The sequence below is a fragment of the Phaeodactylum tricornutum genome, chromosome 4 (genome assembly GCF_000150955.2).
Source record: "Phaeodactylum tricornutum CCAP 1055/1 chromosome 4, whole genome shotgun sequence".
Classification (NCBI taxonomy): domain Eukaryota; phylum Bacillariophyta; class Bacillariophyceae; order Surirellales; family Neidiaceae; genus Phaeodactylum; species Phaeodactylum tricornutum.
The window spans coordinates 210,833-230,895 of NC_011672.1; the positions used below are offsets into that span (position 1 = coordinate 210,833).

A 20,063-nucleotide genomic window follows, 5' to 3' on the forward strand; every position below is an offset into this window, starting at 1 on the left:
GACCAATATTTGCTCCATTTTTTAGCTGTATTTTGTTGTACTGCCAAAATTTATTGGTAGAAAGTCGTGCTACTTTAAGATTCCTAATACACCAACATGATTTTGTGGGCTGCTTTGCAGGTCTACAAAGCCTCGAGAACAAACATGTCTGTCGTAGGCGTCCATGCTGGCTGTTGTCCTTTGTCTGATTTTTACACGTACCGGACCTCCTTGCCGGTATCAACTCGGACACACTTTAAATCGGGTAGCCCGCGACAGCAAATTGTACAGCAGTCGCATTGAACTTCTGGAGCCGGTCCCAAACAGTCCGACACCAGCTCATTCAACTTGAGATCGCAAATTTCCCGAGGCATCGTTCCGACCACTGAAATGTCCAAGTTAAAGAGGCATCATACAATAAGTCAGAGGAACACTCTTACAGAACTCCGTGCCATAGTGAAAGCGTGAGGCGGTTTTTTACTGCTTCCAGCACTTACAGTTGTTGTCGTGAACATCCAAATACCGCAACTTTTTTAGACGGCCGAGCTCGGACGGAATTCGACCTTCCAGTTGATTCGCGTAGAGATCAATAACTTCCAGATTGGACAAAGTCGCTAGCTCAGTAGGAATGCTACCGGCAATATAGTTTCCAAATATATGTAACTGCTTTAGAGAAACCAAGCCCGAGATTTGACCGTAAAGCGTTCCAAAGAACCCATTCATGTGCAATCGCAAGTATTTCAATTTGCTGAGACTGGACAGCATTTTGTACGGCAAGACTCCTTGCACTTTTACCAAGAGGACGCAGGTGAGATTCTATCCTCGTTCCTATGTACTCCAGCATCAAAGCACAACGACATTTTGGACAAAAATTTGTTTGACTTACAATCGTTTCCATGCATGTCAATATCTTCTAGGTGGGGCAGCAGCGCTATTTCTCGGGGAATTAAACCGTCCAGTTTCATAAATCCTAAATCAAGTGCTATCACGCGCGTCTTCCAATTACACTGCACACCGTACCATTGACATTCGTGATGATGAGCGCTCATCCAATTTCCCTTGGCTTTTTGTCCCGCGATGGACAAATCGCCAGCCATCGGCCAGTCCCAGACAGTCGAATTGGATTGCGTCGTCGTAAAGTGCAAAGTGGCGAGCGCATAACGTTGCAACAAGAGATCTCGTGATCGCTTTAAACTCTTTTTGCGGTCCATGTGTAGAATCCAACAGGCGGCTTGGTGCTGAGCCGAGCTTTTCATTAGCACAGAGTTCTCGCCGCTCGCTTCCATGAGCCAGGACAAGATTCTGGCTTCTTTTTTGGAAGTGAGGGGCTTCAATCCAGAACACATACTCATGTGCTTGTTCGTTATCTTGGTCTTCATGCTGGTACCTCCCTTCTTCTTGGCATCCACTATTACCAAGAAGTATGCGGCAACGAGGACAGCATACGACAACTTTCTCATGCCCAGCATTGTACTATCAGTGCTGGCACGACTAAGTTTTGGGAGTCAATCGATACCGCAGGACGATAGCTTCTCTACAAGGCGAATCGATCGATTAGTGGATGAAGAACAGAGGACTGTGGTCTACATCACAAAACATCCAATCCATTTCACAACTCGCAATCAAAAATCTCTTCCCCTCATGCATCACTTCATATCGCTAGGATCCACTTGGAACCATTCCTGACCCCCAGACAGACGTCCGGTGGTTTTGATTGCTGTAAATATTGTCGCTTCGACGGATGCCGTCGACGTTGAAAACAGTCTGGCCGCCTGCCCAGAAAATTCGCTTCGATACCCTTTATTTGAGTGTTTGTTATTCCCCGTGCTTCTACCGACCCAGCCCCGCGCGATCCATTCGTTATCGAATTTGTACTAGGGAGGCTGTAGCTTTCTTAGTAGAACGTCAGCCACGCCTCATTTTTCGGACGCCCCCGACACAAAAATTCGGCGATGGTTGCTAACCGAAGATGGGCATATTCTTTTTATATCACTTCGACACTATGCCCCCATGGTCCGGGTACCAAAATCATATCTCTTCGAATACCGGTGTGAGTCAAGCCCCGCACTCGATCGACTATGAGTTTGGCACCAACTGACAGTCAACAACAACCACGGACAAAAGCGTACAAGCAAACCTCTCGACATGTGGACCCGATTGTCTGTTGCTCGTTCGCAAGGTTCGCAAGGCAGAACTCATTCATCTTGACTTGCTTTCGAAAGAAAAAAGAACAAGGTGGTTTTCGAATCTTGTCAGCAGAAGTGGTGGATACCTCCATATAGTCATTACCAATCTCTACTCCTTTAGAGTCTCTGTTGACACCCACAATCCCGCAGTCGGGATCATGAGACACATCTTGACCGACCTTCGCGGCAATCCCATTTATTCCTTCGCCCATCGCCGGCTCCGTCGTATGAGGCATTCCCACGCCTCAACGCTTTTGTTGCTCGTCCAGAATCGCTCGTGGGAATCCGTCCTCCACCGGGCAGCTCAGCACCCCCAAGAAGTTTGGATCGTCGACGACGGTGGGAATACGCCCTTGCACGTAGCTGCTCGGCTCGATCCTCCGCCTGCCGTCGTGAAGGCGCTGCAGGTGACGTCAAGGGTTGCAAATTTGGAAGGGATCACACCGTTGCACATAGCGGCATCGCATCGGTGTTCTGCCGCCGCTTTGCGGGCACTCATTGCCTGTGCTGGTTCTGCGACAACAATCACTACAGATGGAACTGTTGCTGGATGCCTCGTAGATACTCCTTCCTTGAAGGAAAGCGATGCTTCGTCTGTAGGCGAAAAAGAAAAAGTAGGGCTTTCTCCTACCGCTGACTTGTCTCGTATGGGCCGAGCCCCAATTCACTATGCTTGTTTGTCTTTTCGGGGACACAACATTGAGGCCTTTTCGGTCCTTCTTGATGCAACGCTAAAAAGCGGTTTTGTCACCTTGCACGATTTTGTGGTTGATGAAGCTCTACCGGACTTTGAAGAGTTCGACGAAGAGTTCACTGACGACTTTTGCGACACCAAAAACCTTAAGTCTCAGCATTTTGAAGCGAAGCAACGAGTGAAGAAGGTCATTAACGTGATGAACATGAAGGACGCAACGGGACAAACCCCACTGGGACTTTTATTTCGCCGGTACCGGGAACGTGTCCGTTGCGTAATATCCACCGTGGATCGACTACGTCGCGAACATCCGAATCGGGAACAAGCGGCAGTAGGAGCAGCGTTGGCTGTCCACGCCGATTTGGGAGAACTTTGGGAAAAGGCGCGCTTGATTGTTATTAAACTTACAGAGGAGCGATTGCAACGTGAAGATTCCGAAAAAGCGGCATCCAACAGGTCCATAATTATATCTAGCAACGCTACTGAAATGAGTCCTCCGTCTCCCGGAGAGGAGGCTGTCGCTCAAGAAGCAGCTCAGTATGCGATGGAGCGTCATCAAAGAGTTGACAACACGAGCATAGAAGACGAGGACTTCCTCACTTTGCCAGGAGACGAACTTGTTAACGACCGAGACACACGACGCCTTAAGTTCCGAATTGTCCATGCTTCGGTGGGTTTGACGGGGTACGGCTGTCCACCAGAAATGATACGTTTGGCTCTTTCCATCTATCCCAACCAAGTCCACGAAATGGACGAAGACGGCAATTTACCACTGCACATTGCTGTAGCAGAGGCGAACTATGTAGCCACGACACCGAATGGGGGTCTTCCAGAATTTCATAATCAACTCGGTATTGGAGAGATTTCCGACGATCACAGTGTTGTGTCTGCTATGAGTTTCTTTTCCTCGGCAACTATATCCCAGACCGTCAACCCATTCGACAAGGTCATCAAGATGCTCTTGCAGCAGTATCCGGAAGCTGCCAAGATCCCTCAAGGTCGGACTGGTCGGCTGCCGTTGGTAATGGCCTTGGAATCGGGTCTGCGGACTTGGGAAGACGGAATTCGGACCTTGTTGAACGCCTACCCGCCAGCGCTGCACGACAAGAAGCTAATTGAGCCTGCTTTGTATCCGAACGTGTTGGGTTTGGTCACGAACGCCTCTAACCTTCTCTTTCCCTTGTCACGTATTGGTGGAAGCTCTACTGGGCTGGACGATTTGCTGCCTAGAGGAAGCCAGCATCTTCGCTCGCGCAGAGCTCGCAGCAACACGCAAGCAAAACGTCGGGAAGAGTGCGCCCGAACGACACTGTTTGAGCTGCTTCGCACTAAGCCTGAGTGGTTGGTGTCGGAAGCATAGGAGCACTTGTGATTTCAGCCTTGAAACTGTAATAACGGAAACCCTTCAACGATCAAAAAGGAAGCTCCAAGATGAGGTAAAGATTGCCTGATTACTGTCATTAGTGTAAAAACTAAGAAGATAGCATTATAATTTATGTAAATATTGCATTTTATTTTTTTGTCAGGTTTTCCTCTCTCCTCGGCAGGCAAAATCGTTTCCCGAAACCATGAATGAAAGCACCGAAACCTCAGTATTAAAAAGAAAAGTCGAATGGCCACTTCCGAAGATAAAAATATATGTCGAGTTGATTTACAAAGGGCGGGCAGAGCTGCAAGCAAAGTCGTGTGCTTTCAAACTCAACTACCATCCAGTCACTGAGGAATCGTCAAACGATGCCATGAACCAGCCAGCTGGCAGTTGGTCTCGTAAAAGTTGGGAAGCTATAATCCAGCCAATCCAAAGACTGGCGGCAGCTGGCGCGGAATATTGGCAGCGTTGTACCCACTTTTCAGCCTCTTGTTGGATTTCTTCTGGCGTCGCTTCCGGCGCTCCTTCCGCTTCAGGAAAATCTGTGAAAAGTGTAGAGCGTTTGCTGTCAGTTTTATTTTCTACCAAGCCCATCGCCTGTCCTACAACAAATACTCACGATCGTCGGGATTTAAAATGGCTTCGGTTGACTCCTGGCGACTTCCTCTCCAATATAACACATGCACGATCCATAGCCACGGAAGTCCAAAGCATCCTGCTTGAAAAAGTCGTTTCGAAAGGATATCTGTTCTCATGATGTGCTATATTCAGGAATATGATGGAGCAATATTCTATGAAGGATACCGCGTTCCCTTTGTCCCGCAATTTCGAGGCAATCGATAGCAATCAAGGCTACTAATTGACTGTAAGTGTTATGGATAAAGGGAGTCGTGGCATCCTGTGCCTTGCCGTCGCTGCTTCCTTCACGCTGTCCCCCTATGGGACCGTTCTGTCATTGTGAACGCTTTTCGGCGAGCGGGCCTCCGAGTTTCAACGAATGTCCGGGTTCAGAATGTTTTGTACAGTTCAATCCACAGTCCGTCCTGATTTTCTGACAATATATAAACAAATCGTTTCTACGACGTGATTTTTGAAGTTTTGAACCAATCAAAAGTGTGTCCTCCGCGCCAGTTGGTGCTCCGGTTGGACAACAGGAGAGTAAATGTCGTGGTGTAGAACTTGTACCAAATGCTACATGAGTCGGCACCGACAAAAAACTTGCTCGAACGAGACTTTCTCTCGAACGCATCAAAAAATCACTTTTGAGAGAAAACGAACATGACGACGATTGTATTGATTAAAGAGGCTATTGCCACGCTTAAGGACCGCACCGGATCTTCGGTAGTCGCCATCAACAAGTGGATTGAATCTGAGAAGAAGGTAAGCCAAATCGATCTGTGCGAAAAGTTATCGCCGACCAGAGACAGCTGGGTTCGGTCGAAACCGACGTTTTTTTGGTTCTTCGGGACATCCTCTTTTTTAAGAGTTACTGTTGAAACCAAAAGTTGCCCTACATCCGTATTCCCTACACCGATCGACACAGTGTATCCAAGGGGACGGTATACGTGTGATTTGTTTCTCCATTTGTTCCCGCGGTTGCGATACGGATCTGTTTAGTTTGTACATGGATTCTACGATGTTTTTGTAGGAGGAAGTTGTGACCTCAGATTTCTTGGGATCTAGGTTCCGCAAGAGTACAAAAGATGTACAGATCTCTCTGAAATCCTATATTGAATAAGCTCACCAAGTTTCGTCCGAATTCATTGCGCAGGAGCCCGTCAAAAAGCACATTTTGAAAGCAGCATTGAAGCGGGGCGTAGAAACTGGTACCCTCGTGCAGGTAAAGAACTCCTACAAGGTTAGTCCGCAGGAAAAGGCGAAAAAGAAGCCGGCAGTCAAAAAGGCAGCCCCCGCAAAGAAAACAGCGGTCACGAGTAAGGTAAGTTGGAAGGAAGCGCTGTTGTGGGATCACTTCGTGGCCACTTTAACTCACGTCGCTGTTATACGACTGTGGAACTAGACTACCGCACCAAAGGTACGAATGTTTGGACCTACGCTATTTGTTACTTCCCATTGTTCTATCTAGCAACTCACAATTGACCTTATTTCTTCCTGTGCAGAAAAAGCCCCCTACCAAGAAGGCGACGACAGCAAAGAAGACAACAACGGTCAAGGCCAAGGCAACTGCATCCAAACCGGCGAAGAAGACATCTTCCAAGAAGGATACCAAGGCGAAAAAACCTGCAGCCAAAAAAGTAAGCAAGAAGAAGGAAGTCGAGAAGCAGTAAAGAAAGTGGATTGGATTGTTATGTTACCATTATCATGGAGGGTGTAATCGTGATTTGGGTTTTGCCGGTGGTTGCACGTGGAGGCAGTTCTAGGTGTCTACAAACACAATGTGACTAAATTATTAAGTGAGTTAAACCAAAGTATATCTCTATGAATCATTTCAAGGGGAACTCCTACTATCTTGGGATCACGCGTTGTTAGCCGTCTTTCTGACGAGACGACGCTTCCTCAATGGGCTCTCCGCTGCAGCAACTGGAACTTCACGCTATAGGAACAAACAAACGCAGCTCTGATAAAAAATCTGGCGGAAGTCCTACAAATTTAGCTGTCACATTAGCGTAGAAGTTATCAATTTGATCCATGGTGTCGTCCATCCTTTCGAAGTGTCGGGTCCGCAGCCCCCTCCTTGCGCTCGGGACATAGCATGTAGCGTTTTTTGGATTAACAGTAAGAGGTGTTGTGCGATGGTCACCGGGAATTACAGTCATATCCACGCGTGAAACACTGGAGTACAGCGGACTCTTTCTGTAAAAATTCACGATAGGACGTGGTCATGACGTGCATACGGTACTGGACGCCAGACAGACGGACGAGGAAGAATTGGCATCCAGCGCAATCGCAGATGAGACGGCATCGACTGTGTGACCTGTGAGTCGTTGAGACGCACTGACAGTGAGTAAAATCGACCTATTGAAAGGATGTAGGTATATCCGTCCCCACCAAACCTCGAATCATGCATCGCCTGTGCACTTTTCGACCAGGCAGAACATACCGGACCGTTCGAGCGCACGTTGGTCAAAGGCTGTCGACAAAGATTCCGGAGCCGACTTGGTCGTTGGCGTCACTCGAACTGGATCAACCCCATGAACCCATCACCCGATCCCAATTGGAGACCTTGGCGCGTCGAGCGTTGCTGTACGTGAAGGACGATGTACACGCACTCCAGTTGCAACAAGATGTCGGTAATATGATGTTTCTATTGTCGCAAATTCAGCGGACCCAAGTTGTGACGGAACAGAGAGAAACCTGTTCCAGCACGGCCAAGCCACAACCGGATGCGGGAGCCGTGTACGATGTACCACGACGAGGGATTTCCCGGGCTCCCCTCCGAGAATCGTCCGAACCTTTGGACAAGGAAGAAATGCAAAAGGTGTGGGATTCGTTGCTAAAGCCGAAAACGACACGAGTTGGCGCCCACAATTATTTCGTCATTCAAACTGGGGAAAAGCTTTGATTGTATGCGGATTAGCAGAAAAGCACTGCGTACAGGTGAAGGCAGTTAGTAAATGTACCATTAGGCACAATTCCGTTTAATGCATAAAAGATTATTTGGATTAAAATGAGCAATGTTTGTCTACAACGCGACCAAAGAGCCGGACCCAACGGAAGACGGCAGGCAAGCCCATAAATCGGAGTCCCACGTCCGTATCCCTGCGGAGTTGCCTTGGAATGTTTTGGGAATAGAATCTAGTCATTTTGCAAAGGATCCAGCTGCTAGCTTGGAGAGCAAACATGCGAGAATTTTTGTGGAGCACACTCCTGTTTTGGTAGCGCGTCTTCTTTCGACTGTTGCCGAACGCAAAAAATGTTGGCAAGCCAAGCATCCTCCCACACTAGGCCCATTCATTACTCCATTGCCGCTTTGTTGATACACAATGACTAGAACAAGAGTATACTGACGGGTATGGGCCGAACACTCACACTTCACAGGATGTTTCGGGACAATCGGGATCGGGCGACGGTGCCGTGGCGGCCAGCCCAATGGCGGCCACAAAGAGCACGGCACCGAGTCCACCATACACTCCCAGGGTTTCTCCCAAACACAGGTAGGCCAGTATACCGGCCCAGATGGGTTGCGACGCGTACACGATTTGGGCCCGTGCTGGTCCCACGGCTTGTTGCGCACCGACTTGGAGGTACGGTACGACGCCGTTCACGATCACACCGCTCCAGATAGTCACGGCTGCAACAAGGGTCAAGTCGTGTGTCGAGGCTGTTTCAAAAAAGAGCCGACAACTATCCCATCCGCCGTTGCCGGATGTGGCGAGCAACAAAGTGACACTGAGGGTTGCCTGGGTTGCAACCTTGTTGGTAATGAGCGGCAGTGGTGCTACCTGCTTGCCCCATGCAAAGAGGCGCAAGTCATAGATGGCGTAAAAAACGGCGGCCACAATGCAGAGGACGTCTCCAAGCCAAGCCGTCTGTATGTTAGCCACAGTCTGCGCCGTGTCGACGCCAGCAGCATCCTGTGTCAATAGGGCGACGCCCGCCATGGCCAAAGCAATGGCGGTCCAAATACGGGTGGGAATGGATACCCCCGTGGCACCTTGGGCGGCGGGTACCAAGAGTGTAGTGAGTTGTATCAAGAAAGCCCCATGGTCGGCTGTGGTAAGGGCCAGGCCGGAGAGATTGGCCGTCGTGCCGAGAAACTTCCAAAAGCCCAACTCGAGTCCCGCTCGGTGGGTACGATCGAGACCCCAGCAAACCGGTCCTTCCGTTGCAGTAGCGGTAGCTATCATTCTTGTCGTTGATACGGGTACGGCAGTGTCCGTGTCGGCATTGACGCGTTGGGGATCGGGAACGACCCGATCGAGAATGGGGCCCCCAAGGGCGACACCGGCCAAGGCAACGACACTGACGGCTGCGTTGATAAAGAATACGGGTGGCGGAATGGCAGCTTGCGTGACTTGAGAAAAGGCGGCGTGAATGGCGGGACTATTGGACGCGAAGAGGACCGTAATGAGTCCGACCGTGAGCATGCCACGTTGATAGTCCGCAGTGGTTGTGGTGATGGTAGACGCCACGGAAGGCTTCGGTAGGCTGGCTGAATCGTAAGTCGCGGTTTGGGACGAAGCGACTAAGGCGTTGGTGCGATAACTACCACGGACGCTTGCTTTGTTCGGTTTTGAAATGGTGGCAAAGGTAGGCTTCGGGGTAGACGCTGCCGATGAGGTAGACGTTGAAGTTGAGGCGACCCTTCGTTGTAAATAGCACCAGTCGTTGCGTACGGGCGTCTTTCCGGTTACAAAGCGATTCGCAATGATGGACGGCGACAAAAAGGCTTGCCCTGGTAGGAAACACTGGAGCAGCAACGAAACTACCAGAACGAGGACTCGGACCGGACAGTCGGTAGATGCAGTCTCGGGAGAGCCCGGCTATGTTGGGAAACGCGCATGCTCAAGAGTTTGTCTGTCCTGGTCTGTGTGTATATACTATACGTAGATACGTGTGTGTGAGTGGGATCGGCACAGGCACGATACTGTAACTGTCAGTTGTGCAAGTACCGTTCCGCTGGTGCGGCATGGAACCAAAAAAATGGAGACAGAGGTCGGGGTTTCTCGATCTCGTTACAGTTACCTACCATCTGGCTTAACTGTCGGCATCGGCAGGTTTTCCTCTTTCCTGCCGGCACACCTGGGTGTGTCGACTACCTATTTATCTAGTCCCGGTCCGCTATTGGCTACGTAGTCTCCGCCGGGAAAACCCGGAATCTTCAGCATGGACTGACGTGACCCTATTCCGGAAGAAACGGGGGTGCTGGTCCGTTGTTTTCATTGGAAAAGTTCGTATCCAAGGTGTCACGGAGTGTCACAAGGTCCGATCGCGTGGAACACGAGTCCATACGGCAAGGACATCGGAAAGAAGTGCACACACCTCGCTTTGGTAACGGGATTCTCGAATCCCCCACGGCGCGATCCAACATTGCGCTTTTCCCACCCCATTGCAGTTAACCCGAACCTTGTTTCGTGCAGAATTTCTTCGGATGACGTCCGTATGACGTGTACAGGACGAATGACGTGGGAAACGTCTCGCACGATGGATCTTCCCGACGAACTGTAAGCAACCCGACACGAGTGACCTTTCTCACATTCACAGGCAGCGCCTCGACCCAACGACGAGATCGTCCGGTATCCTTGACTATTTTCGAACACAACGCTGTGTTTTTGTTCTTTCATCCCTTTTTCTCTTCCTGCATTGTATCATCGTGATTAGTACCATGTTGTTGTCGCTTTCCTCAGTAACGAGCAAATGCCTGCGCCATCGCGGCATGACGTCTGCCTGGTCGGCGTTGACGAAGCCGACCTCCTTCCCTCTCCGCGTTCGGACCTTTGCGGCCTTTCCGGCGCCGCGCTTGTTCGACTACGACACCGTCACGTCCCATTTGTCCGTGGCGGACGCGATTGACGCAGTAGAGTCCGCCTTTGGCGCCCTCGCCAAGGGACAAGTCGACGTCCCCATGCCCATGCACATTGGCGTGGCCGAAACACCCACCGCCGGTCCGGGCGATTGTCACATCAAGGGCGGCTACGTCCTCGGCGCCCCCACCTTTACCGTCAAACTAGCCTGCGTCAGCTTCTACAAGAATCTGGAACAGGGATTGCCCGCCGGTTCGGGTTTGTTCTGCGTCGTCGACGCCGTCACCGGAGCTCCGCTTGCCGTCCTCCAGGAAAATCGCTACATGACGGATCTCCGGACCGGCGCCGCCGGGGCCGTCGCGCTCAAACACACTACACTACCCGGACAAGAACTCCGGATTGGTTTCATTGGTGCCGGAGCGATTGCTAGGACTATGGCTCGGGCGAGTAAGGCCGTCCGACCCCATTTTACCGGGATGGTATACGGACTCGCCGGCGCCGACGACTTTGCTAACGACATGCACGACGAACTCGGACTCGACTTTACCGTGGCGGCCTCCGCTCGGGAATTGTGCGAATCCTGCAACGTCATTTACACGCAGACACCGGGAAGTGACACCGTCCTCGAGTTGGACTGGTTGCAACCCGGGACCACCATTATTGCGTCCGGTAGTGACCAACCGACCAAACAGGAAATTCCCAACGACGTACTCAAGGCCTCCAAGTATATTGCCGATCTCATCAAGCAAACTTCTAAAGTTGGGGAACTTCGCGGTGCTCTGCAGGCCGGTGTCATGACGGAAGCCGACGTACACGCCGAATTGGGACAAGTCGTCAACGGTGACAAGTCCGGACGGGAAGGGGACGAACTCATCGTGGTGGATTTGACCGGTACCGGTGCCCAGGATGCCGCCATTGGACAAGTCGCCTGGGACAAACTTCGCAACCTTTAAGAGCACAAAAGACAACAACGGAATCGTCCTTGACGCCCCCCACGGATGCTCCTTTGGTTTGACAAGAATATAACGTCGAATCGCGTGGAGCTCTACGGGGAAAGGTAGACGCCGGGCGAGCACGTCGGGGACCATGCCAGCGCCGACGCACGTGTAATTCTAACACACCAGCCCTTAATGCTTTCAGTAGACTTATGCTTTTGTTACGATTTTGAATGTGTTTACAAATAGCTTTGACGGGAGCACGAATGTGTTGTCGGACGCCAATGACGATACCTATCAACCACGTCCCACTCCAACCTGTACGTACTATATTCTGGCCACCTACCTTCCACGGCGTAAAAAGGAGCATCAACTTTCTGCCTATGCCTCTTGGAGATGAATTTCGTCAATCAAGACCGTAAACGTGTCGTTGGTCGGTGGAGCACACATCACGTATTCGTTAACAAAAGTGGTCGTCGGGTCGTTCTGCGAATCACCCTCGTTCGGGCGGACATCATCGTACATTGCCAACAGCACTTGTCCTGCTTGCGGGCGCACGCGAACACCGGTTTGTGGAAAGTGCAAGGCACCCACGTCGTCTTGAACAAAGACAAACAATGTGGCCACCGGCCGTCCTCCGGTCGCATTCGTCGTCGTCGGAGAGGATGCCGTGACGGACACAGCCAAGGAGCGAGATGTTTTGGTTGTAGTTGCCACTGCGCAGATTCCGTTCGGTGATTCCGATGCCGCGCAGGTGGAGTAGGTTGTTTCGCCGGTTCCTGCGGATGCCACTTGGTTGCTGTGGGTCTGCACGGTCAAATTGACATCACGGTAGCGAGGTTGATAGACTACCGCGTGCGATACCAACAATTCGAGTTTGCTCAACAGCTTTTTCACCGTAACTTCATCATTCTCAAGAGCGTCGCTGGCACCCATTTTCTGGCGGGTTGCAGATAGTAGCATTTCTGCCTCCGACGGAGTATACCAGTCGTTCGCGAGCAAAATGCGGCTCCCAATGTCCTTCGAGTCCTTGCGACCCTGAAATAGAACCTGGAGATCATACTTTTCCGTCCCTTCGAATGTTAGCGTTTCGTTAAAGCGCGCACGACTTGTTTCTAGCTTAGAGGTATCATTGCAAACATAATCGACCATCATGGAACCCATAGATTGTCGGATTTGGGCGTTAAAGGTAATTTCCTCCTGTTGTGCCTGGACTGTCGCTTCAATTTTGCCCTCAATGCATGCCATCAGCGCATCCAGTTGTTCCATACTAGAAAGGGACGAAGTAGGAGAATGATCGATCGCGCAGCCACTCAAGGCGTCCGCGGCCTTTTTTCGGGCTATCGTTTTGTGATCTTCACCGGTGACCAAAAAATCCTTGTCTACGGTGTAAACTACGAGTGCGAGTAGCGTGCAAGGTCACCGAAAGAGTGTCAGAAATCAGCAAGGAGTCCATGTCGAAAACTGCACATATAACTCGTTCATATTCCCACAACGTACTTTGGTCTTCGTTTCCGTTCACTTTGAAATATCCTTTCCGACAAAGTTGGCGTTTGCAAGGTTCCAATTCCTGAACTTCAAACGCGTGACCGACAAAGCTCGAGACTGCCGATTCTCCACCGTAAGGAACACCTTCTCCGTCAGTGTTGGAACCTGCCAAGACCCGTGTTTCGGGATGAATCCAATAGAAATCAAACTTGGCCCCTGCCTTGTTGGCAACGCGAATCTCTCGAGCCAGAGGATGACCATTCTTCCGACGCCGCCGGCGATCGTCAATCGTTACGCTCGCACAGCTGTGTGCCGCCAACAACAGCAAAAGTGCCAAAAGGAGCAACGACTGATTCTCTAGTCTTTTACGAGATGTCATTTCCCTTTTGGATGCAACAATTGTATGAAACATTGGTGTTGTCATATGTATGGTAGAAAATAAGAGCCAAGGCATATTCGCATTTTTACCTCACGCCACACTCCGTTCGGTGCGTCGATCGCGCAACTGCTCGGAGTCATTTTTCGGGTTCATCGGAAACTGTTTCGGACGGGGGATAGACGCATAGTTGGAAACTACTTATGTAAGCATCGCTGTTAGGATCCTCATATACACTACGTTACTACAATCAATGCACAGTCCGCAAGACACGAATTCAAACAAATCGGATGGCTGTGGCGGCGATTGGAGCGAGTTGACACATTCTATCCTGGCTTGTTGTTCTGAATCTTATGAAAGCGGCTAGAATCAGATCTAGTGTCTATTCTACTTCTGTGCTCACCTGAGGACCAGTCCTCAGGTGAGGACACTTTTCAGACCTATGGTAATAAACAAAGAAATCATTATTAAAGAAAGTTACCGCTACCGTTGTCTTCAGCATGCTCTAAAACGGCTTGGGGTAAAGTAGCAAGCTTTAATATCAAAAAGTGACAGAGAAATGACCGTCAACGGAAAGTTCATCGATTTTTTTTTCAAAATTTTTTGGCGGGTAAAATGGCTTGTCTGGACGTCAATGAAATGGCCATTACATCTCCGATACTTGGTTTGAGTCATGTAAATTAGGCTTGGTGCATTGTCAGACATGCCAGTGAGGGATCCTAGACTTAGAATTGGAGGGAAGGTGACGGCAAAGGCTTGTCATGTTGTGCATCTGAGCGAGTGCGCACGGAGATATGGCGTCAACAAGCACTCCAAGCGGCTTGTTGGAACGGTTCTAGACGTCACGACCACCCCTGTATCCATTACAACCGGGCGTACCTCTACTTTGATAACAGCAGTTTATGATTTTGGAGAGAGTTTGTTCAAGGAAAAAACACTGAACATTCGGAGTGTAAAGGCATTTGTACCGCCAGAAGATGAAGGAATGTCCTTAATTGAGGAATTAGCAGCAGAGGCTTTGCAGGCAGCAGAAGCAGACATGGAAGGCGGAAACTTGATGGAAGAAAGTGTCGAAGCCCCGGTAGCCAAAATGGTTGAAACCCCGGCTGACATAGAGCCCGATACCTTGGTCGACACAGAGCCCAATACCCCGGTTGACACAGAGCCCAATAGCCCGGTAGCCGAAATTGTCGAGACCCCGGTTGACACTGATACCTCGGTTGACACAGAGTCCGAAAACCCGGTAGCCACAGTGCACCAAACAGAGTGGTATGTGAATGAAAGAAAAACCCGGCTGGATGTGAATGGCCATGTCTATGTTAGGCACTTCCATATCCGTACTTCAGTTGGTGACCTTATTGGTCAAGATTCTGACAATGGGGTGAGATTTTCGCGCCTCGAATATTTTCTGCTCATGTTTCCGCCGACCCAGCTGACTACTATGTGTCGGCTTACAAATACTCAGCTTGCACAGCGAAACAAGAATCCAATCACAACCGGAGAACTTCTTCGGTTCTTTGGAATGCTCATACTCACTACAAAGTTTGAGTTCAGTAGCCGGGCCCAACTATGGTCCACCACTGCACCCTCCAAGTACATTCCTGCCCCTTCATTTGGACGCACAGGAATGTCCCGGCAACGGTTTGACGATATCTGGAAATATATCCATTGGAGTGAACAATGTCCAGTCTGACCCGATGGTATGAGCACTCATGTTCACCGATGGCAACTTGTTGACGACTTTGTCACAAGGTTTAATGAGCATCGTAGCAAAAACTTTGTACCTTCCCATCTGATTTGCGTGGATGAATCTATCTCAAGATGGTATGGGCAGGGTGGGGATTGGATAAACCATGGTCTACCAAATTATATTGCAATTGATCGAAAGCCTGAGAATGGGTGCGAGATTCAAAACGCAGCGTGTGGACAATCCGGTATTATGCTTCGATTGAAACTTGTAAAGGGAAAGACGATAACTGACGACGAAGAGGGTGACGAGGAGGATGAGTATCTACCGCATGGTGCAAAGATTATCAAAGAACTTGTTCGTCCTTGGTGGGGGAGTGATCGGATTGTGTGTGCTGATTCTTATTTTGCCTCCGTTGTGACAGCTGTCGAGCTTAAGAGGATTGGCTTGAGATTCATTGGGGTTGTGAAGTCGGCAACGAGAAGATATCCAATGGCCTACCTTTCACAGTTGGAAATGACAAGTAGAGGAGAATGGAAAGGATTGGTGACAGACGGAATCTCGGATGGAAGTTGTGACCTGATGGCTTTTGTATGGGTGGACCGAGACCGTCGATATTTTATATCAACAGCATCCAATCTGAATAGAGGCTGGAATCCAGTTCGCTACCGGTGGAGACAGGTGGATACATCACCTGATGCAGACCCTGAGAGGGTGGAGATCAATATTGCGCAACCAGTTGCAGCAGAAGTGTATTATTCTTGTTGTGCAATGATTGACAGACATAACCGGAGTCGGCAGGATACACTGATGCTTGAAAGAAAACTTGGCACATGGGATTGGTTGACACGAGTCAACTTATCAATTTTTGGTATCATTGTTGTGGACACATGGTTAGCCTACAGCCAATGTACAGGAATAGGAAAGTCTGCTGGACGAGAAGAAAAGCAGAAGGATTTCTACAGTGCCTTAGCCGAGGAGCTGGTGGACAACCAGTACGATAGTGTTGGAAGTCGCAAAGTTGGGGGGGATGAGTTGGACAAGGATAGCCCAACCATCTCCAGAACTGGAGAGCCGCGATGTGGTCTCTCCGCACATCTAACACCCACCAAAAGAAAAAGAAAGAACAAAGATGGTACTATTAAAAACCAAAGACAGCAGGGAAGGTGTTTGGTGTGTTCCAAGAAGACCACATATGTTTGCTCTGTATGCAAAGATGTTGAGACAATTGAAAGCAAAGAACCTTGGATTTGCTACACAACGGGAGGGCAGCTATGCTTTGCCCAGCACTTGACTACCTTGCATGGTAGTTAAAGACTTTATAGTACTAATTGGATACAAGTAACTCCTAGTAGTCATGGTAAAAATGTGTTTCTTAACCATCATAGCTAAATCCCTATTATCTGTATAGTTTTGTACTGTGTCTACAGGATTGTCTACAAGATTTGGCCCATTTAATTAAATTTTTTTTGTCAATTGAAGGCAAAGAACCATGGATTTGTTACACAACGGGAGGGCAGCCATGCTTTGCCCAACATCTGACTACCTTACATGGTAGTTAAAGACTTTGTAGTATTAAGTGGATACAAGTAACTCCTAGTATTTATGGTAAAAATGTGTTTTGTAACCATCATAGCAAAATCCCGTTTACCTGTATAGTTTTGTACCGTGTCTACAGGATTTGGCCCATTTGTTTCTCTTTTTTTGCGTCCTCAGCTGAGGACAAATGCCTGTCTCAGCTGAGGACAAGGGCCGGTAGAATAGACACTAGTTCGTATATAAACCTGGCTCTCAGTGTCATAGCTTTTTTTGAATGCAATTTAAAGTTTCGAAATATGTACTACTAACAACATCATCAAGACGAGGTCGTCTAGTCATTTACGTAAATGACAATGGTGAAGACAGCTACCTATATTGCTTAAAATCCTCAGTACGCATTTGATTCAGCCAAGCTTTGTGGTCTGCTGCTTCAAACAGCGCTTCCATAGAGTACACACCGACGTGCTTTTCCAATTTGGACTCCGATGTGACCACGTGAATGCGATTGCGGACACGGGATCGCAAGAAGACCTTGGCTATTTTGACAAATGTGTCCACCAGTAGCGGTGGACGTAAAATGCAACAGGCGGAGCAGCGCAAAGGGAAGCCGTCGTTGGTTGTTTCCGTCAAGCGTTTAATCAACGCTCGATCGAAGCCTCGGATACTGCCTTTCATATCGAGAATGAATATCCCGCCTTTGCGTTGCATTTCTTCATCTGCTAGGAGGGCCTTAGTGGCGGTATAGAAGAGACAACGCACAATACTATCGACTTTGTAGTCACTTTTTGGTCCCGTCCGAGAAGGGTCAATGAGCAGCACACGTCCATGGCCAGCCACGACACGAGTAAAACCGTACTTCAAAACGTGCATGTCTTCGGTTGTCAAGGCGCTGTTCGGTGCCTGTTCCGTCGCCTCCATCACGTCTGCTTCATCTTTGATTACCAATGGCAAAAAGGCATGGACCGGACCAAACAGGTTCACTCGATGCTTCCAGTATGTAGCGTACCGTTTCGCGGCACGTTTGGCGTCCAGCACTTCCGTCCGCAAAAACGAAACTTGAAACGATCGGTCGCTGGCGAGAGCGGGGCATTTGCGCATGGCCAAGTCAAGGCAATCTCGATCATAGGGAGACAGTAGCCTCAGTTCCACCTGCATCTCTTGCATGCGCTCCAATAGAATAGCCTCGGTTTCTTCCGGTTGAATCTGTTGGTCGTGACTGACGCCCATAGCTGTGTCTGTGTTCGGGCTGTTTCTTTTTCCTGGTAGAGTCGAAATATCATACGCGACTCTTTCGATTTTCTCGTCGAAGCTGACAGCGAGCGACGATTGCGATGAGTTTCGCTGTCAGTTAGCTAGAGTAAAGGTGTCGTTTCAAGGTTTACTGTCTCACAAAATGTTTTTTCGATGCGACCGAAATATAGATGAGCTCTACAAACGCAAGAACGCGAATGATGGAAATCGATGAACTAATAAGATTTATGACTAGTTTGAGAATCGTGATTGAGTTTGTATGATGCAGCTGAATCGCCAATGACTGTTTCATATGGCGATGACTTGTTTGAAATGTAAACGGGAAGGCTAGAACGTTCGTAGGACGTTAAAGCTCTGTATGTAACCGTGATAGGTTCTTTGGTACTATCAATCTTGTCACAACGGATTGGGAGAATATCAGTCTTGTCACAACGGATAGGGAAAGATTTAGTAGGCCCAATGGAATTATCAACACGAAAACCCATTCCAAGGCTTGAAATTTGGAAAGTTGTGTTCATGATGGGGTTGGGCTGGGCTGGCTTCTTCACAATCAACGCTTTTGTAACTAGAATGTCTTTGGACAAAGTGCGACTCGACAAATATTCAATGAAACTACGTGGGACAGGAAAGTGACTCGGATGACTACGAGTCGGTCACTATCACGCATCAACGGTTGTCGGGGCATGTGAGAAAAGACGACGTCAGAGCTCACAATTTCAAAAATGCTGCTCTTTTGTATAGCGCATTGTCTGTATACCGTCGCGCTTCTATCAACATCGACAATCACGCCCATCGATTGCGTACGTACACCTCTCTTGAGCTACTATTGGTAAGGATCATTTCCTAGTGAACACATAACAGTCCACATACCGATCAAATAGGCGTCGAGACCTTGCCTGCATATTGGCGACCTTCAAGAACGAGAATGATGTATGCGCTGCTTTTTGCGTGTATGTCGGGCGCGACAGCACTCGTGGGTAAGTCGTTGACTGTTAATGAGACTAAAGTGACGATGAAAATGTCGGTTTGCCGTTAGGACTTGAATGCATTATGTCGGTACCCGACCCTTTCCGTTGCAGCAAAGGCCAACTCACGGTGTTCCTTCGAAATTTTCAGTCCGTACGCCAGCGACGAGGCTTTCTTTTCAGGAATTTCGAAAGACGCTGCCTAGCAATTTCAATGTTGTACAAAGCGGTGGCTGGTATGCGTTGGAGCAGACTGCGACAGCGAAACTAGCTGCAAGAAACTTTGCCAAGCTTCGACCCGATTTGCCGCCGACATTCGATGTCGAGGAGGTGCAAGGCGGTTGGTCCACAATGGAAACCTTAGCGGCCGACCCCAAAGGTGCTTTGGTCCAAATTGTAGCAAGTTTGAATCGGAAGGGCGAGACGGCAGCGACAGTTTCGGCTGATTATTTAGACGCTATACTGGCCTTGCTACGAGCTCAAGGGAAAGGTTTCGACTCGAATTTGGTAGACGGTGAATGGCTGTTGGTCATGCAAAAGCAAGGTTCCAAAAGTCCGCGTTTTCAAAAGCTAGTAGGCAAAGGTGAAAAACCGGGCAAATCCTATTCGGATTTTGATGTAGGACACGGTACATTCAGCGGAACAGTAAAACTGCTGAAAGGTCTCGGTCTGGTATCGAGTACGGTTCAGTACCGACCCGTTGCCGACAATTTCGACCGTACTACTGTTGGAGGAGGCCAGCCGGGCATCGTGTTGCGACGGATTTCTTGTGATATTGTAGACGCCTCCGTCAAGGTCTGGAAGCTGCCTAAACTTTCCCTGCGATTTTTGCGGAAAAAGGGTGGATACTTGGACTTTGTGTACCTCGATCGAGATCTACGAGTGACCACCGGGAATCGGGGAGGTGTATTTATACACGCGCGGCCCTCGTTTGTCACCACTATGCTGTCCTAAGTGGGTATAGACTTACAAATCACAAGCTACTCAAGTGCTAATATTGTAAATGAAACGCTTTATATCATGCTTGCCGGCTAGTTCGGTTTGGTTAAGGGTGCTGTATAGCCGTCATGGGCCCTGAAAAGTTGTCCTCCTAAATTATTTCGACATCAACGCTCGCCTTGTCATTTTGCAAATTTCCTTCAGAGATCAAAATTACCAACAAACGACGG

The 20,063-nt window shown here is 49.1% G+C and overlaps 11 protein-coding genes across 11 annotated transcripts; 6 read left to right on the plus strand and 5 right to left on the minus strand.

Annotated features, from left to right (window-relative positions):
• Window positions 1-56: 56 nt before the first annotated feature.
• Window positions 57-1,567, minus strand: PHATRDRAFT_44315 (predicted protein). The gene is made up of 3 exons (XM_002178415.1): window positions 866-1,567; window positions 477-767; window positions 57-364 (listed from the first exon to the last, which is right to left on the minus strand). The coding sequence occupies exons 1-3, from the start codon at window positions 1,446-1,448 to the stop codon at window positions 192-194; spliced, it is 1,047 nt and encodes a 348-aa protein (XP_002178451.1). The 5' UTR covers window positions 1,449-1,567; the 3' UTR covers window positions 57-191.
• A 756-nt stretch (window positions 1,568-2,323) lies between these two features.
• On the plus strand, window positions 2,324-4,219 carry PHATRDRAFT_44316 (predicted protein; the record flags this gene model as incomplete). Its single annotated transcript, XM_002178146.1, has 1 exon — window positions 2,324-4,219. The coding sequence occupies one exon, from the start codon at window positions 2,324-2,326 to the stop codon at window positions 4,217-4,219; it is 1,896 nt and encodes a 631-aa protein (XP_002178182.1).
• A 135-nt stretch (window positions 4,220-4,354) lies between these two features.
• On the minus strand, window positions 4,355-5,058 carry PHATRDRAFT_44317 (predicted protein). Its single transcript, XM_002178416.1, has 2 exons — window positions 4,848-5,058; window positions 4,355-4,770 (listed from the first exon to the last, which is right to left on the minus strand). Exons 1-2 carry the CDS (start codon window positions 4,981-4,983, stop codon window positions 4,562-4,564), a joined length of 345 nt encoding a protein of 114 aa, XP_002178452.1. The 5' UTR covers window positions 4,984-5,058; the 3' UTR covers window positions 4,355-4,561.
• Window positions 5,059-5,494: 436 nt separating this feature from the next.
• On the plus strand, window positions 5,495-6,667 carry PHATRDRAFT_44318 (n-terminal histone linker H1). Its single transcript, XM_002178147.1, has 4 exons — window positions 5,495-5,608; window positions 6,000-6,167; window positions 6,249-6,263; window positions 6,349-6,667. The coding sequence occupies exons 1-4, from the start codon at window positions 5,507-5,509 to the stop codon at window positions 6,514-6,516; spliced, it is 453 nt and encodes a 150-aa protein (XP_002178183.1). The 5' UTR covers window positions 5,495-5,506; the 3' UTR covers window positions 6,517-6,667.
• Window positions 6,668-7,250: 583 nt separating this feature from the next.
• Window positions 7,251-7,751, plus strand: PHATRDRAFT_33725 (predicted protein; the record flags this gene model as incomplete). The annotated part of the gene is made up of 1 exon (XM_002178148.1): window positions 7,251-7,751. The coding sequence occupies one exon, from the start codon at window positions 7,251-7,253 to the stop codon at window positions 7,749-7,751; it is 501 nt and encodes a 166-aa protein (XP_002178184.1).
• A 463-nt stretch (window positions 7,752-8,214) lies between these two features.
• Window positions 8,215-9,881, minus strand: PHATRDRAFT_33726 (predicted protein; the record flags this gene model as incomplete). The annotated part of the gene is made up of 2 exons (XM_002178417.1): window positions 8,215-9,672; window positions 9,879-9,881. 2 exons carry the CDS (start codon window positions 9,879-9,881, stop codon window positions 8,215-8,217), a joined length of 1,461 nt encoding a protein of 486 aa, XP_002178453.1.
• Window positions 9,882-10,565: 684 nt separating this feature from the next.
• On the plus strand, window positions 10,566-11,790 carry PHATRDRAFT_54222 (ornithine cyclodeaminase; the record flags this gene model as incomplete). Its single annotated transcript, XM_002178149.1, has 1 exon — window positions 10,566-11,790. The coding sequence occupies one exon, from the start codon at window positions 10,566-10,568 to the stop codon at window positions 11,604-11,606; it is 1,041 nt and encodes a 346-aa protein (XP_002178185.1). The 3' UTR covers window positions 11,607-11,790.
• Window positions 11,791-11,811: 21 nt separating this feature from the next.
• Window positions 11,812-13,501, minus strand: PHATRDRAFT_44320 (predicted protein). Its single transcript, XM_002178418.1, has 2 exons — window positions 13,089-13,501; window positions 11,812-12,982 (listed from the first exon to the last, which is right to left on the minus strand). The coding sequence occupies exons 1-2, from the start codon at window positions 13,498-13,500 to the stop codon at window positions 11,970-11,972; spliced, it is 1,425 nt and encodes a 474-aa protein (XP_002178454.1). The 5' UTR covers window position 13,501; the 3' UTR covers window positions 11,812-11,969.
• A 654-nt stretch (window positions 13,502-14,155) lies between these two features.
• On the plus strand, window positions 14,156-16,453 carry PHATRDRAFT_33729 (predicted protein; the record flags this gene model as incomplete). The annotated part of the gene is made up of 3 exons (XM_002178150.1): window positions 14,156-14,721; window positions 14,918-15,152; window positions 15,215-16,453. 3 exons carry the CDS (start codon window positions 14,156-14,158, stop codon window positions 16,451-16,453), a joined length of 2,040 nt encoding a protein of 679 aa, XP_002178186.1.
• Window positions 16,454-17,044: 591 nt separating this feature from the next.
• Window positions 17,045-18,447, minus strand: PHATRDRAFT_33730 (predicted protein; the record flags this gene model as incomplete). Its single annotated transcript, XM_002178419.1, has 2 exons — window positions 17,045-18,019; window positions 18,214-18,447. The coding sequence occupies 2 exons, from the start codon at window positions 18,445-18,447 to the stop codon at window positions 17,045-17,047; spliced, it is 1,209 nt and encodes a 402-aa protein (XP_002178455.1).
• Window positions 18,448-18,854: 407 nt separating this feature from the next.
• PHATRDRAFT_33731 (predicted protein) lies at window positions 18,855-19,848 on the plus strand (the record flags this gene model as incomplete). Its single annotated transcript, XM_002178151.1, has 2 exons — window positions 18,855-18,906; window positions 19,046-19,848. 2 exons carry the CDS (start codon window positions 18,855-18,857, stop codon window positions 19,846-19,848), a joined length of 855 nt encoding a protein of 284 aa, XP_002178187.1.
• Window positions 19,849-20,063: the final 215 nt, after the last annotated feature.

What these genes read in the sequence shown, in the direction of transcription:
- PHATRDRAFT_44315 (XM_002178415.1), bottom strand. Translation starts at nt 1,448, where the DNA reads ATGCTGGGCATGAGAAAGTTGTCGTATGCTGTCCTCGTTGCCGCATAC. An exon ending in TGACATGCATGGAAACGATT is followed by an intron (nt 768 to 865) that starts GTAAGTCAAACA and finishes TCTTGGTAAAAG; the next exon opens with TGCAAGGAGTCTTGCCGTAC. An exon ending in GGATGTTCACGACAACAACT is followed by an intron (nt 365 to 476) that starts GTAAGTGCTGGA and finishes TGGACATTTCAG; the next exon opens with TGGTCGGAACGATGCCTCGG.
- PHATRDRAFT_44317 (XM_002178416.1), bottom strand. Translation starts at nt 4,983, where the DNA reads ATGAGAACAGATATCCTTTCGAAACGACTTTTTCAAGCAGGATGCTTT. An exon ending in CATTTTAAATCCCGACGATC is followed by an intron (nt 4,771 to 4,847) that starts GTGAGTATTTGT and finishes CACTTTTCACAG; the next exon opens with ATTTTCCTGAAGCGGAAGGA.
- PHATRDRAFT_44318 (XM_002178147.1), top strand. Translation starts at nt 5,507, where the DNA reads ATGACGACGATTGTATTGATTAAAGAGGCTATTGCCACGCTTAAGGAC. An exon ending in GGATTGAATCTGAGAAGAAG is followed by an intron (nt 5,609 to 5,999) that starts GTAAGCCAAATC and finishes TTCATTGCGCAG; the next exon opens with GAGCCCGTCAAAAAGCACAT.
- PHATRDRAFT_44320 (XM_002178418.1), bottom strand. Translation starts at nt 13,500, where the DNA reads ATGACAACACCAATGTTTCATACAATTGTTGCATCCAAAAGGGAAATG. An exon ending in GAACGGAAACGAAGACCAAA is followed by an intron (nt 12,983 to 13,088) that starts GTACGTTGTGGG and finishes TCGCACTCGTAG; the next exon opens with TTTACACCGTAGACAAGGAT.